Source organism: Molothrus ater, chromosome 6 (assembly GCF_012460135.2).
Source record: "Molothrus ater isolate BHLD 08-10-18 breed brown headed cowbird chromosome 6, BPBGC_Mater_1.1, whole genome shotgun sequence".
NCBI classification, from domain to species: Eukaryota; Metazoa; Chordata; class Aves; order Passeriformes; family Icteridae; genus Molothrus; species Molothrus ater.
In genome coordinates this window covers 12280544-12295756 of record NC_050483.2, presented here as the reverse complement: position 1 = coordinate 12295756, position 15213 = coordinate 12280544, and the positions used below count along the sequence as shown (strand labels likewise).

General features: G+C 45.3%; 1 protein-coding gene across 1 annotated transcript in view; it reads left to right on the top strand.

The window, feature by feature from the left end:
• The first annotated feature begins 698 nt into the window (after positions 1-698).
• RRAS2 (RAS related 2) overlaps positions 699-15213 on the top strand; it is a 42117-nt gene continuing 27602 nt past the window's right edge. Inside the window, exon 1 of the mRNA XM_036384848.1 lies at positions 699-1002. Within this exon, the coding sequence (XP_036240741.1) occupies positions 898-1002 (105 nt within the window). The 5' untranslated portion in view covers positions 699-897. The remainder of the gene's footprint in view (positions 1003-15213) is intronic.

Genomic DNA, 15213 nt, shown 5'->3' with positions numbered 1-15213 from the left:
ACCACGCACTGACCAAGTACAGAGAGGAATGAATATGGGGCTGTGACATCCAGCGGTGGGTGACACTCGGAGGAGAGGGTGGACTTGATCTGAATGGCTTAAATGAGTGAGAAACCCATTCACATGCATGCTCACAAGGAAACCTGATGAAGAGTGGCAAAGGGATTCAGTCACTATGACTTTTTCCCATTTTTCCCTCTTGGTAGGAAGCGACAGTAGCGACCCTCGGGCTTGAAACCTCCCCGCGCCTTGGCTCTGCATCTGTGCGCACGGTGACCAGCACGTCCCTCCCATCCCGTGGGCATCCAGAGCCTCATTAATGTTGATGAGCCACTCAGACGGGCGCCCCACCAAAGCCCACGGGGACATCGCTAATTACCTCCGCGGCGCGCTGTCTGCCAGGGGGGCGGAGGGGACACCCGGGGGCCGCCACCACCCGCGCCACACAAACACCGCGGCGTGCCGGGCAGCCCTCATGCATATGCAACAGCTCATTAGCATGGCGATGAGCTGGCCCCGCCCCCTGCGGCCGTTTGTACGGCGGCTCCCCGCTGGCCCCGCCCCCCGCGGATATACCACGCTCATTAGCATGCAGATAGGAGAAGCCCCGCCCCCTCATTAGCATGGCGGTGCGCGGGCCCCGCCCCCGGCGGCCATTAGTGCCGCGGCGCCCTGGCTGCGGGGGCGGGCGGTGCTGCGCGCTCCGCTCGGCTCCGTTCGGCGCTGCCGCACCGCACCGCACGGCGGGGCGGGCGCTGCTGCTGCCGGCAATCGGCGGGGCCTGCGGCTGCTCAGCCCCGGCGGCACGAGGAGGAGCGGGAGGAGAGCGCCGGAGAGAGAGAGGCAGGCGTCGGACCCCGCGGCGGCGCTGCCGCGATCGCCCCGCTCGGCTCCCCCATGGCCGCGGGCTGCAGGGACGGCCCGGGGCAGGAGAAGTACCGGCTGGTGGTGGTGGGCGGCGGCGGCGTGGGCAAGTCGGCGCTCACCATCCAGTTCATCCAGGTGAGGGGCCGCGGCGCCGGGGGGAAGCGCTCCTCTCGCCGGGGCCTGGGCGCTGCCCGGCGCGGGGGGGCCGGGGCCGGAGCCGGCGCGGCGGGCGGCAGCTCCCGGCGGCGCCGTGGGATGCTGCCGGCGGGACAGCGGGAAGCCCGGGGCGGGGAGCCGGCGGCGTGACCTTGAGGGGCTCGGGGCTGCTGCGAGCCCCCGGGAAGGTTCTGGAGGGCGGGCGGGAAGGGGCGGCCGCCGCCCCCGGCCCGCCGGGCGCCGCCGCCGGGTGGGGTCGGCTGGCCGGGCGCGCTGGGCTCCGGGGCGCCGCGGCGCTGGGGACCGGCGGCTCCGGTGTCGCGGGCGGGGTCCGGCCCCGCGCTCCGCCCGGGAAGCGGCAGGCGCGGCCGGGGAGCGGTGACACTCGGCGTCCGGCTCCGAAATAGCTGCCCCGGGCTGAGCATCTTGGGCTAGGCCGGCGAGGGGCCGGGAAGCTCCCGCCGCTCCCCCCGAGAGCAGGAGTGTTTGCGGCGGGGCACGCCGTGCGAGCCGGGACCGGCCAGCGCCCACCAAGCCTCGGAGCGCCTGCTGTTCAACTTGTAGACAATTGAACTTTCTCGTCTATTCGTTTTCAGTAAAAACCACGCCAGAATAGCGATACAAAGGGTGCGCGTCAGTGTTACGAGGAAGATCCCTTTTTAGTGTTTCGCCACGAATTCAGCCGTACCTCCTTTACTTATTTTCAGCCCCTGCCCTGTTGCTGTTAGCATTTCTCCCTCTGTTTATGGTGGTAGCAAGAGACAACTACTGGCGTTCTGCTTGCTGCTGTTGCTGACGGCAGAGCAGCAAATCTGGAGAGCATGGCTTCTTGTTTGTTTTCTTTTATTCCACTGTGGAGAGCCGGTCATGCTCTGCCTACCCCTAAGATGGGCTGCTTGACAGCGGGGCAGACCTGTCTTTTAATGCTTGGGGCAGTGATGTTCTCCACTAATATTTTGTTAGAGCAAAATAGGTGTTGGGTGGTCTGATAGGAAATAGACCATTTCTTTATTTCAGTCGGGTTTTTCATTCACGTATGCATCCATGTGTTCATTAGCTCAACTACTCTGTTAGGAATTTAACCACCAGCTCTGCAGCGCAGACTAACTAACTATATAGAAAACATTACTTTGAATTTTTGGGTGAGTACTGGATGCTGGAATGCTTACAAGATGTAGTATTATACGGAACATTAAAGGAGTGGACCCTTTGGGAGAATTAGTTCTTTGGAACTAGTTTAGTTTGACTGGTATTTTTTGAGATGTATTGTACAGGTGTCTTTTGTCAGATGTGTAGATGGCTGGTCAGCTCCTGGTAGAACACTGGCTGGTGGGTCTGTTTGGAGGTGAAGGGGCAGGAATAACTGCAGTGCTCCCAGTGTGTGGATTGAATTCCTCATTGCTTGTGTATGGAGATAATTAAACCCTGGGTTTTCTGCAGCTGGTTTAGGGTGCCGTTCACTGCTGCTCTAGATGGTGTTGCCTGTGTCTCGCTGTGGCAGTCATGTGTGCAGCTGGATATGGCTTCAGTCTTGGGAAATGTTGCTGAAGGGATTTCTGGATTGAGGCAGCTTTGAGGGCTTTGGGATAACTTTACCTTCTCAACAAAAAAGCTGTAATTTCTACTAAAGATGTAAGGAAAAAAAGGGAAGTTCATACTTGATGCCTTTGTATAGCCATCTTTTTAAATAGCAGTAAGGTTCTGCTGAGTACTGGATAGCTTCAATATTTGACTGCTTGTAGAAATTAATTCTTTAACCTAACAGTTTGAGCTTTTATTAAATATAGATATAAATGTTGGGCGAAGTGCTATGACTGACACTTGTCTTTTAGCAAATATCTGCAGAAGAGGTACCTGTGTCTGTTTTGCCACGTATAAGGATCTTTTCAAATTAACAGCAGAAAAATAAATAGTTCACTTTGAAGGAGTGTTGAGGAGCAGCACTGTAGTGTTAAGCTGACACATTGAGGGTGAATTCTTCAAAACAACTTATTGTCAGTTTGCATTAAGCTATCTCCATCTTCTTGCCCTCTCGGCAGCTTTATCCTGAGATAAAATCTTGCCACTGCAAAGTGAAGTTTAGCAGAAAATTCAGCCTTAAAAAAACCCCAAACAACCCAAATCAAAACCAAACAAAAATAGCTGGGAAATAAAGACCTGGACAGTACTTCAGGTACCTTAGAGAAGAGTTTTGTGTTCTTTCTGTGCTTGCTGTGTGGTTTTGGACAATAAAAGATGAGGCTTGCTGTACTATTTATATCCCACAGTGTCTTCCTGAGCTCTTAAAGCTGTGATGTTATCAAGTGTGTGCTTTGCCATGCAGGCACCTGGGTAGTTTCTGTACAGCAGTGTGTTGCCAAATACGTTGTTTGTCTTTTAAGGCTGCACAGAAACTGCTCCAAGTTGTTTTAAAATTGATTACAAGCAAGTCACGTGCTTCATTTTTGGAATTTCTTAGGATTAAGTGACAAACGTGTAGTGGCCTTCACTAAAACATGGATCAGTACTAGCTCTTGCTGCATGACAGATCCTGATGTCAGTGGAGGATTTAAATTCTTTTTTGCTTCTTTATTGCTTGTGTTTAAAACAAGGCTGTCACCAACTGAAGCTTAAAAAGGAAAGCTTTTTGCTTCTTACTACTAGCAAGTATTTCTATACTTGCTATTGCTTTCCTTTTTAATTTTCAGTAAGTCAGTACTCAAGTGCAGCTTTTACTTTGGTGCTGATTGTTTTCCAGTAAATCAGACTTTTGTGGTGATAGGATATCATGAGGAAGCATGTGCTGCAATTTACCTTGTATCTTTGAAAGACAACAGGGGATTCATACTTGAAAATGGGAAAACTCGTCCTTGATTTCAGATAAAACAAAGGGAAACATGAGAAAGTGAGGATATAAGAAGAACCAGTTAATCTTCTTTCTCTTGCCAGCTTTCTGGGATGTCTGTGCAGCTCATCCTTCCCTGCCTTGTTTAGATGATGGAGGGAAAGCAGAGAGCATTCATTCCTGCAGGAGCAGCAGTGGCTGAGGTTAGGGCAGTGCAGAGTGCTCCTGTGCTTGCTGTCCTGTGTGTGAGAGTACAATTCCTGCTGATTGTTGTGCCTCAGTCTGGCCTGAAACAGCAAGGTGTTTGTAAGGAGGCTGAGTGAGCAAACCCATCTCATACAAGGGAAACTCTCTGGTGTCCTGAGTTCAGCCTCACTGTGCTAATGAGGGCAGTGCAGGAGTAAGTGAGGTGTAACTGGTCACTTGTGTATAACTGCCTGGGCTCACCTCTCAGACATTCATCTGACACCTCGGAGTAACTTTAGAGTACAAATTAGCAGATCTAAGCTTTCAGTGATCAATGAGTAGTGTGTTCCTCAAAATTCTTCCTCTAGGGAGGTACACACAGCTCGATATTGCTGTTGGTGGGCCAGGATTTCATCCTGGAAATATCAGATCATTTCCTTTAAATCAGGATATGATAGATGAATTTACTGCTGTCGAGCCTGTGCACTGGTAAGACAGGAAGTGAAGATGTTTTAATTGTGGAGGAGAGTTAATGGGATGTTGCAGCTATAAACTCTAGGAAAGCAGCAGTGAATGATAGTTCAGCATTACACCACAGCATTTTGTAAAAGGCTAAGTGGTAAAACTAAGCATTCCTTCTGTTATTGAAAACATACACAAATAATCCATCATGCTCACATCCCAAGAGGCAGAAAACTTTTAAAATGCATTGCAGCCAGTTAACTGGCCTCTTAGCAGGCTGAGGTATTTGGGAGTATGAGCTGTGCAGAGCACACAGCTGTTGCCACAATAGCTTTTCTCCAGCTGTCATGCAGAGGTCTGTCACAAAATACCCCACATTCCCTTGTAACTCAGCCCTTTGTAATATTCAGATTTCCTTGCTCAAAGGGAATACAGCCTAGTAACTACCTAATCACCCTCTGATTTTTTTTTATCCTGCAGTTGCCATTTACTTTATGCTTTTTTTCTTTTTTTTTTTTTTTTGTGAAACTGAACAAATATAGCTAGTTTTAGCAGTATGCAGCAAGAAAGCCACTAATATTTTATTCTCTCAAGTCTTCTGTGCAAAATACTGTCTATTTTTTATCAGAATTGACAAATTTTTGTCCTGGTGCTTTTTCCTCTTTGTAAAATGATGGCTTTTGTTTTGTGACAATGACATGTATAGTTTTGCATACTGAGTAGGCTTTGGTGATTTGTATGAATGTATCAGCTAATAAATGTCACTTGATCCTTGAGATGATATTGAATGGCTGTAGTTCAGTGTGGCTGAGTTGAGCTTAGTTTGTCAGTCAGCTTAATGTTACCTGTGGAAGGCATGAACATGTTTGAAACTGCTAAAACACTTAACATGATACAAAATCTATGTAGGGCTTCAGTGTTTGGGCTTTTTTTATTTGTTTACTGATTTCATGCTGTATTTACAAGCTCAAATCTTGCTGCCAAGTTTGTAAAAGAAAATACTTTTCCTACTGCCCTTAAATTCTGATTGGAGCTGAGCTTACTGTTCCACTCGCTAGTGAGTAAAGTGAGTTGCATGTAGATTTTTGACTCCTGAATTTTAATACCAGACACTTTTTCTGAAAGTAGGCATATGACTTGCAGATGGATGGGTGAGCAGTTGTTCAGGCTTTTTTTCCCCTTTTTCTTTTCCAAGCTGCTACTTTCACAGGACTGTTCCCATTAACTAGCAATAAACCCAAAGGTGGGTTATCTCAAAGTGTCTTTTATCTCTGGAATAGCTGTTGGGCAACAAAACGGCTTGTTCTGAATTTTATGCTCTACAAATGAATTCCAAGCTCCAAAATAGAGTAGTAAAGTAGATTGAAAAGCAACAACTGAACGTGCAGCTGGTGTTGGAGCCAGTGCGCTGGGTGTTTGACAGACCCTGATGTCTTGGTGCCCCACTTCCCTGGGCTGGACTTGGGATGTGCAAATCCCTCCACAGTTTCTGGGTATTCTGACTAACCCTCGGTGACCGTCAGAAAATGCTCTTGGAGTAAGCACTCAGGCAAATTAAGGGAATAAGATGCCACGGATTCCAGACTGCAGATTCACGCAGGGCTACGCTGGGACTGGTATGCTCACACTGAGATAAAGCCTGGGGCCTCCTTGCACTAACTCAAGGTGACAAAATACGGTTCAGGAGCAACTGATTGTCGACATCTGTTGAGGTTAAAGGTGGGAAATAAAAATCCTAATCAAAACAAAGGATTTGTGATGCAGTCACCTGGAATAATAAGGGCTGCTCGTCACCCCTCTTGTGAAACTTGAACCACTCTGCTCCTTGCTTCCTGCTGCACTGCTACCAAGCCAAAGTCTGGGCTCGCTCTGGTTACAGATCTACAGCCTGGGAATGCAGTAGATGACTTCAGGCTTGCCTTGCAGGCAAGCAGGAAACCTCAGGCTGCATGTGAGTGTTGCAGTATGGCCAGCAGTGGCATAATGAATCCTGTTATCCGGCACTCGTGCCTCGTACTAGTGCACACACAGGGTAGAGCTGAGCTGCGTTCAAAGGCTGCCATAAATTCGGAGCAGTGCTGAAGTTCTGAGATACTCACCGTTCTGGTTTTGAGTGATTTACAGATTTTTTTCCAAAGTGACATTCCTTTGGGATAACCTAACCCATGTGGCAGTCCGAGAGCACCTTTCTGTGCGCTAGCTCCTAGCAGCGGTTGCTTGTATAGCAAGTAAATATTGACGTACCTTTTGGTTATCAGGTCGTCTTCTACTGCCACTTGCACAAGGAGTGCTGGCACAGTTTCCCAGCTCTCTGCCTGGCATGGCCTTTGCACTCCCAGGGATGAATAGGCAGCCGCTGGCCTCTCGCCCTGAGCCTCCTTCCCGTACTAGAGGGAGAGGCTCCTGCCTCTGGTTTTGGCTGGAGCTCTGAATTCCAGTGCTCAGTAGTGGTGGTGGAGGGTGGCTCTTATAAGTAGGGCCCTTATATTCCAAGAGTTTGGAAGGGCCTAAATGGCTGATGTTTGTATACCTTGTGCAACCTGTTCACACTTACCAAAAGCATTCCCGGCACTGCAAATGTTGTGACTGAACTCCTTGAAGTGTCCAAAGATAAATACCAGCTTCGTGAAGTGGAATGTAGCAGACTTCTGGCTGGCTGGTAGGAAGCTGGGTTTGCTGCAGACCTTCCCAAATTAGTCAGTCTGCAGGTCTAGACTGGTGTGACACAAGCAGAGAGCTTCTCCCTTTGTTCCAACAATTCAGGTGGCTTAACTGCACCGGTTTGGTAGTCTTGTCTTCAATTATGGTCAAAAAGCACTGTTAAAGGAAAATGGAACCAGAGAAATGCACCACTTCTTGTTCTAGTTCAAGAAGTATGTAAAACCAACATTAAAACAGAAGTCATGCTTGTAATTGGTACTTTTAATTTTTTTTTAAACTTGTTGCTGTGCATAGGACACGTCCAGAGGTTTCTGGGTGCAGCTTTGAACAACCAAGACAAACTTACTGTGAGGAGTAGGAGGGAACCAGATTGAAAAGTTTAATTGCAAATAATGCAATTAGGGGATGTTGGCCTCCAAGTACAAAGCTGTACAAAGTTGCTGGAGTTCTGTTTTGAAATTCTAAGAGAGCAGTGGTAGCCTGCTATTACAAATTTCTAGTTAGATCCCAACTAAGTTATTTCTGTCTGGACAGTGAGTGAGACCATTTCTGTTCACCTTGAACTGTATCCTTCTTTATGAAGACATGCTCTGACTGAACAATTTTTTTTCTTGTCTCTTTTTTGTCTTTTCTTTGCTATTTTGTGTGCTCTGTCTTATAGCTCAAGTGTGGTTGCAGCTTGGGTTTGGGATAGGGCATGAAATGGGAGCAGGTAACACAAAAGAAAATATTTCTTTCCTCTCTTATAACTTAATTACTTAAAGCAGATGGCAGACAAGGGATGTTTGCTTAATATGCTTGCTTTGTTTTTTCTTACTTTTTTTTTCACCATGCATATACTTAAGCTGGTCGCATCCCAGCGTGTGAAGCTCATGATACACAGGGGTGCTTCTGCATGGAGCTTTGGTGAGGTTGAAATTACTTCTTTGTAGATTGCTTGCTTTCACTGGGTTGTTTTTAAGAGGGTTGGCTGGGCTGCTGTGCCTGGACTGTTCTTGGTTAAGCTAAAGAAGGTCACATATTCACGTTTGAACTGCTTGATCTTGAGACTAATCAAGCATTGTGTGCAAGGGCTGTTGTTGCAGCGAGGTTGGGGATTCTGATCTGCTGCTGGAATGGGAAAGGCTGGAGAACTTGGACTTATGCAGAGCCTCAAACCTGACTGAGTGAGGGCTGCTGAGGAGGACTGTGTGCACTTCTCTAGTTGCATGGGGAAATGCCATAAACTCTGCTTACAGAGGGAGATCCTGTTGGATGATGGAGTTCATAGTGAATCTTTGTAACACACAAATGTGCTCATGCTAAATCTCACAAAGAACTAAAGAGGAGAAGGTGCCTCTGGAAGAGGCTTGTGTGGAGCTCTCCAGGAGTGCAGTTGGCAAGTGAGGGCTGCATATGTGACCATGAGGGCTGTGCTGGTGCAGATGGGATCTGGAGGGCCTTGAGAGCGAGGGCAAGTTGATTGTTTGCTTTTTAGAAGGGACTGGCAGAGGGGAGGCACAAGGCTGGGGAAATGTTTTTGTTCTTCAAGCCTGAAGAAACAGGGCTTTGCTGTAGCTGAAAGTTTAATTTGATAAGCTAGTACTACAAGTAAGGAAAAATGTTCAGAGGGTCCCCTTGCTGCCACAGCAGTTTGCCATTACAGCTATTTACTCCCTCCAGTGCACCGAAACTCTGCAAGCCATCGGAGTTAAAAATAACCAGGGAATGTTTTTACCCAGGATCAGTTACCCTGTCTGGTTCACTGTGCAGCTCTGCAAACAACTTCATCTGGCAGTCGAGCTCATTTAAGCAGGCCTGCACCACCTTCTCAGTTGTGAGCAGAAAGTGAAGTGTAGTTTTCGGTGAATCCAGATAGGAATGAGTTCAGGAGATAGGAATGTATGCAGAAGGGCACTATTAAAGATAGCATAAAGTGCTGGCTGTGGGACCAGCGTGCTTTAATAATTAACTAGATGTTAGCACTGACACGTAAAAATGGTGCAGTTGAAGAAAAAAATTAGTGTAACACTCACAAGCGAAGTGCTCCACAAAGATCTTTATTCAGGGGACCTCTGAGAAGTGTTATTTCTCAGCAGATTAGCTGTGGGTACACACATTAATAACTATCAAATGTGTCACTTTCCTCAAGTCTTCTAAGCCAGAAAATAAACTTGAGCTTCCACACAACTTAACAGCAAATTATTCTTCCAGTCCTGTTCAGAGTATTCTGTAACTGTAGTGATACACTGTTGAGTCACCAGTTATATTTGCTAGGAAAAGAAATTTTTAAATCACTCTTGTTACCATTTTGAGTTTTCCTGACAAAACTAACAACTTAGCTCATATTGCAGGCATCTTCAGTATTCCTCATTTAAGCAGACCTAAATCTATAAACCTGCAAGCAAATCTGAGTGTTTTGCTTCATATGTGGTAAGTAGACCATGAAATGGTAGGATGCCAGTGATAAATCTGTGTGAAAAATCTGGCATCTTTGGGTAGAAAAATGATCTACTAAATTTCTTCTGTTATTAGACTTGTTCTATGCAGGGAAAATAAGTGGGATTACAGTAATATGCACTGCTTGAGGTAGGGAGTTACTTAACTTTGTGTTCATAATATTTCTGTGTTTCTCCCTCCTTTTAAGAAGGTGCTTTATGATCATGTTAAAAGGTACCTGTCTATAATATACTTGTAGAAGTGCTGCCAGCTCTACTAAAGAAGCCTACAGTGCTTTCCTCTACTAGCTCACACTCACAAGCCTTCATTAGCAAAACCCAATAAAGTAATGGGGATGTATTTAACTGCATTCTGGCTTTGCATGATATATAGAATAGCAAAGCCAGAACAGAATGCAATATACGCATTATTGCATGACCCAGTATTACTGAGAATGCAAGAATGTGTGTATTTTAACTTTGCCTTGCAATTTCAGTTGCTGCTTAGGATTTTTTTCCCAGCAGCTTGTGTTTGAAGTCTTCCAGAAACAGAGCATCTTTGCCTTTGCGTCCTATTCTCCTGCCCCTTCTCAGACCCCAAACTATGTTACCTGAATCTTGGCCATGTCCTGAGAGGTTACCAAGGTGCACCCATATGTGCTGTATCACTTTGATTTCCCATACTTTGATTTTCCTTAAACTGATGTTCCCCCTCCTTGTGAAGCAGGTTTGCCTCCTGATGGGACTTCTCAAGGCATCATGGATGGAGGTGATATCCTCCTGTGCTCAGCAGCGCTCCTGCAGTGTTGCAGCAAATTCTGAAGCTTTTTTTTCTGATGGGTGTATGCCATGATAAGCATTTTCCAGACCCTCCAATTTAAAAGTGAACCTGTGAGGACAAGATCCTTCTTAGCACATCAGCAAAGTTAACCAACTGTGCCTTGTCTTACCATCTGAGAATATTTAAAGGAGAACTTTTTAACTGTGGAGATAATCTTCTTTCTGTCTCTTTAGGGGCTTTAAGAGGGATGTTTGTGGTGGGGATTTTCTTGTTTCTGGAAATAAATTGTTCTGTGGCACCCAGTGGACCAACCACTTTGAATGTCCTGCCTTGCTGCTTTTATTGATGGCTCTTAGCATGTTGTCACCAAGCCACAGTGCTGTTATCTACTTAAGCTTTGGTTTGGAGTCTTGTGCTTCCAGCTCTTTTGAGTCAGTTTAACTGCTTCTCTAGCTGTTGGGACAATATTATTTTATGTTGTACAAGTGATACTACCAACTGAAGGAGTGCTAAACCTTAAAGCTCTTGTCTGGTTTGATTGCTACAATAACTGCACGTTTAAGCTGCATGCCACACCTGGATTACAGGAGGTTTAATTCTCTGGGGGCACTCCAGAATCATCAAGAAATTATCAGAAGGGAGTCAGGCTGCTCACTGTAACTTCTTGAGCATGATTTTAGCATTAAATTTTACATGAAAACCAGACCTTCTGCTGTAATGTAATTTAAGATGCTCCTGCTTCTAGCAATTACGTGGTTTGTAATGTGCTCTGTCATACCATGTCAGCCCCGGGGTGATGCTGTAGAAAGGCTCACAAACATCCAGGTAGAACTGGGAGAATTCTCTGTAGCTCATGGGGACCAACAGAGCCATGGTGGGACCCTGGTGCAGGCAGGGTGGGTGGGACAGGCAGCTGCTTCTGCAGCAGATGAACCACAGGAGATGATGTGGCTGCAGCCTTGTGCAATGGGGGGAAGCTGAGCTGTTCTGGGGTGCAGGCTGACACTTATGGGGTGGCTCTTCCTCTTGCAGAGGGCACAAGGAAGGGTGGTGAAATGCCCCCTGTGTGAAATCCTGATGAGCAAGTCCTGCTCTCAGAAAAGAGGGTGTTCAGCTGAAGCCTCTCAGAGGTCAGATTGTGTCAGAGCAGCCAATGCAGCAAGAGGTTTGGCTTCCTTCAGGTTCAGCTTGTAATGTCAGGGCAGCTGTTCAGATTTTGAGGTGTGGTCTTCTGGCTGATGCAGCTGCTGTGGGAGCCTGCACATCTCTGAGACTGCCTGGCAGTGGGTTTGCTCTTTGATCTGTCCTGAGAACACTGCTTAGTGCTAGGAGATGTTTTAAACAGAGCGCTTCACTTTCATCAAGGATATTTAAAACCTGAGGCATTTCTGAATTCCTGTATCTGTGACCTAAATCTACTAACTATAGAAAATGTTTTGTCTCATGTGGAGTTTCTGCTTTGTTTCTATCTTGCTGGAGCAGTACACCCAAATCTATTGCTGCAGACACCTCAACTTCTTTGAATTTAAAAAAGACACTTGAAAGATCAGCTTTTGAAGTAGCTAAAGAACTGTTTTTCTTTAGCTGTCTAGAAGTTTTTGCACCCATTAGAATGGATGTAGTGTCTATCCGGTAACTGGCAGATTTGACAAATTATTTTTGTCAAACTATTTTTAGTCATGTATATCCTACAAAAGTTGACAAAATTCACTAGCATTTGTAAATTTGAAACTGCCCAGTGCCTCTGCTGGTGGGAAAAGAGCCTCAGATCTGAAGAAGTCAACTTCCTTGTCCCATTATCTGCCTTCTGCCCAGTAGGTTACATTCCACACATTTTTAATAGTGGCTTCCCCTCCTCCTTAGCTGCTTTGACTTGTTTTGTGGGAGGGCTTGAATATTTCAACTGACACACCAGAGATTTTCTCCCAAAAAAGGAAACTGATAATAAAATTGTTCACTTAGAGAAGATTTTGAAAATAATCGAGTCTGTCCTGATCTGGATGTCTGTTGAAATTGTGACCTGGGGTTTTGAAATCCAATTGAATTGAGGATTTTGCTCAAGATTTGAGGTTTTTGTTTGTTTGTTGGGGTTTTTTTTTGTTGTTCAAGAGCTAAAATTGCACTTTGAAATTCAATCTTCTGTGCATTTCTTCAGTTTACAAATACTCTGAAAAAAATAAACAAAAGCCCTGCATCTCTTGAGCTAATCTCCTGAAAAAGATACTGGATGCCTGCCTGCATGAGGGAAGGTGGTGATCTGGAAGAATTTGTTCAGGGTGATTTCAGAAGATGAATAATTTAAACTGCAGCCACTTGCTTCAGACTAGATAATTGAGGCTGGGTTTTCTAACAGCTTATGTTCAAACTTTAAAAATTCCCTGCAGCTCATATACTTTAGGTAGCTGTTTTGTACTTGAGTTAATCCCATGCCAGTTGAGTAGCGTGAGAAATTTAAAAGTATCTCAGCTTTTCCCCTGTGCTAGGACTTATGAGCTGTTGCTGTGACTGCCCAGCGTTATTCACCTGGTTATTTATCATCTCTTTGTAACTTCTTCCTTGAATGGATTGTCTCTCCTCAGTCCAGAAAACACATGATAGACACAGGGAAAGGACTCATGCTGCTTGATTCTCCTGGACAAAACCCCATGTTCTGTTCCTGCTGACTAAACATCTCCAAGTTGGAGCACTGACTTTTGTCAGCTTCCAGGCTGTGCTTTGAAGTGTGAGCTGCTGCAGGGGAACAGCTGCCACTGCCATTCTCAGGAAGATTTCCCCAGATTTGTTTTTATGTCTTCAGGATCTGACGGTCATTTCCTAAACCTGAAACATGTAGGCTGTCAGTGCCAAAACTTACTTGAAGAGGTCTTTGTTATAACTCTGCTTTCCTGGTTAAAAAAAAAAAAAAAACAACAAACAAAACCCCAAATATATATATATATATGTATGTATGTATGTATGAAAACCAGCAATGCATTAGTGGGCTTTGATTCTGTCCCACATGTTTGTAACACATACTGTCCCTCCAGACAGCTTTGAGTTTTGGTCATTATGAAAGGTTGAGTTTAACACATGCACAGGAAATGAGTCTTCTAAGACTTATGACTTAAATTAAAATACTTTCTAATGCTGGAAGAAAGCTCAAAAGAGAAACTACTTGCCTTTAATTGGTAGCATCCAGCCTGTCTTTGTAAATAACATCAGCTTTGCAGCCTGTTAAAGGCTGGCAGAGCTGTGTGGTGCTAATGCTGTGATCAGAGGGATGTTCACACTCTGCTACATCCAAGTTAAGCACCAAGTAGATAAGGTCTGCTGAAGGGTTCCTGGACTGCCTGTCCCAAGGCTTCACCTATGATTACTGGAAATCTAAATACTCCATTATTCTGAGTGTGATGAAGTTGAAAAACCTGTTTCTAATCTATAAAAATTGAGAGAAACTAATGTTGTGCTTTCCTGTGGTTTTTGGTGCAGAAGGCTGTCTGCCTGTGCATTCCACACTCTGTTTTCTCTTCACTGAATGCCTTAACCACAAGATCTCTACTTGGTAGAATATGGGAGCGGAAATGGCAGTAAGGTTTTTTTAAAACAAAAAAAAAAAGCCAAGAAAAAAAACCCCTCCGATCAAACCCAGTGCATTCTAAAGCTGCTTTGTGTAAGTAAACAAATTGAAGGTCTTTGCATACTGCTCACACAGTTTGAGATGGCATTTGCTGTACTGCTGCCTCTTTATACCTTTAAATGAAACATTTGCAGGAGTTCTTTGCTCAAGAAAGCAATCAAATAATGATGCTCTCTACTTATTTGACACGATACTTCATTATGTGTGCCTGTCAGGCCAGGAGAGAATGTTGCACGTTGCAATTTGCATTCAGATGTTGCTCTGTAGATCAATTTCCTAATGAAAACAAGTGGCTTTAGATGATGGAGTGTGTTCTTGCCTTCAGGGCAGGATGCTTTAAGCTGTCCTCCCTACTAGATGTATGGTAAAGTCACTTTTGCACGTGCTGTTAAGGTGTTTGTAGCAGGTTAGCAGAGGTTAGAGTTAGTAAAAGTACACATGTAGTGAGTCTGGTTGGTTTGCTATAGTCCCTTCTGTACATGTTCTGAACTGGGCTTGGGTAATTTATTTCTTGTTAGCTACTCTTTTGCTGTCATATGAACTTGCTTGCAGAGAGAACAACTTGAATTTTGTTTGTTTTTGTTTGTGGATTTTATATTTGCTACCATTTCATGTTACAGAAGCTCTTGGGTTGCCTTCTTTCTTTGCATGGGGTAGCAAGGCCTTTTTGTGCTGTCCCTTCTGCACTCTGGAATCAGCCTCTGCAGGCCTATTGGCTCCAGAAATAAAGTGAGGAATGGAGGGATTACTTTGGAGAGGACTAAAAAGCAAGTGAGAGCAGCAAAGAGTTACATTTCAGGAATACTGGCTCCCCTCCTGGAAAGTCTTATAGGTCCTGTCAAGCTGAAGGACTGTAAACTAGCATTGTGTGGCCCATTATGGCATGTAAGTATCATTTGTCATGTTGAGATGATTAACAAGAAGGATCTTCCTTGGAAGGTGGTCCTAGGCTGTGGAGAAATCTAATCCTTTCTGTGCTGTTTGTGGAATCCATAAAAGTGTCCTCTTTTCTGAGCTTGCTATATGCCTAAAGCATATTGGTCTAACATGGGTTTCAAAGGCAAAATATTTTAGTAATAAACAAACTAGAGTTACTTTTTGGCAGTGCCTGTTCACAGTGTCTATCCTGAAGAAGGTAGCTTGCTTCACTGAAGACTTGTTACAAGTTAGTAACATAAAATCAGAGGGGAGATAGCAGCTGCTAGTGGAACCCACTTGTCTGAAGTGGAGAAATACAACTAGC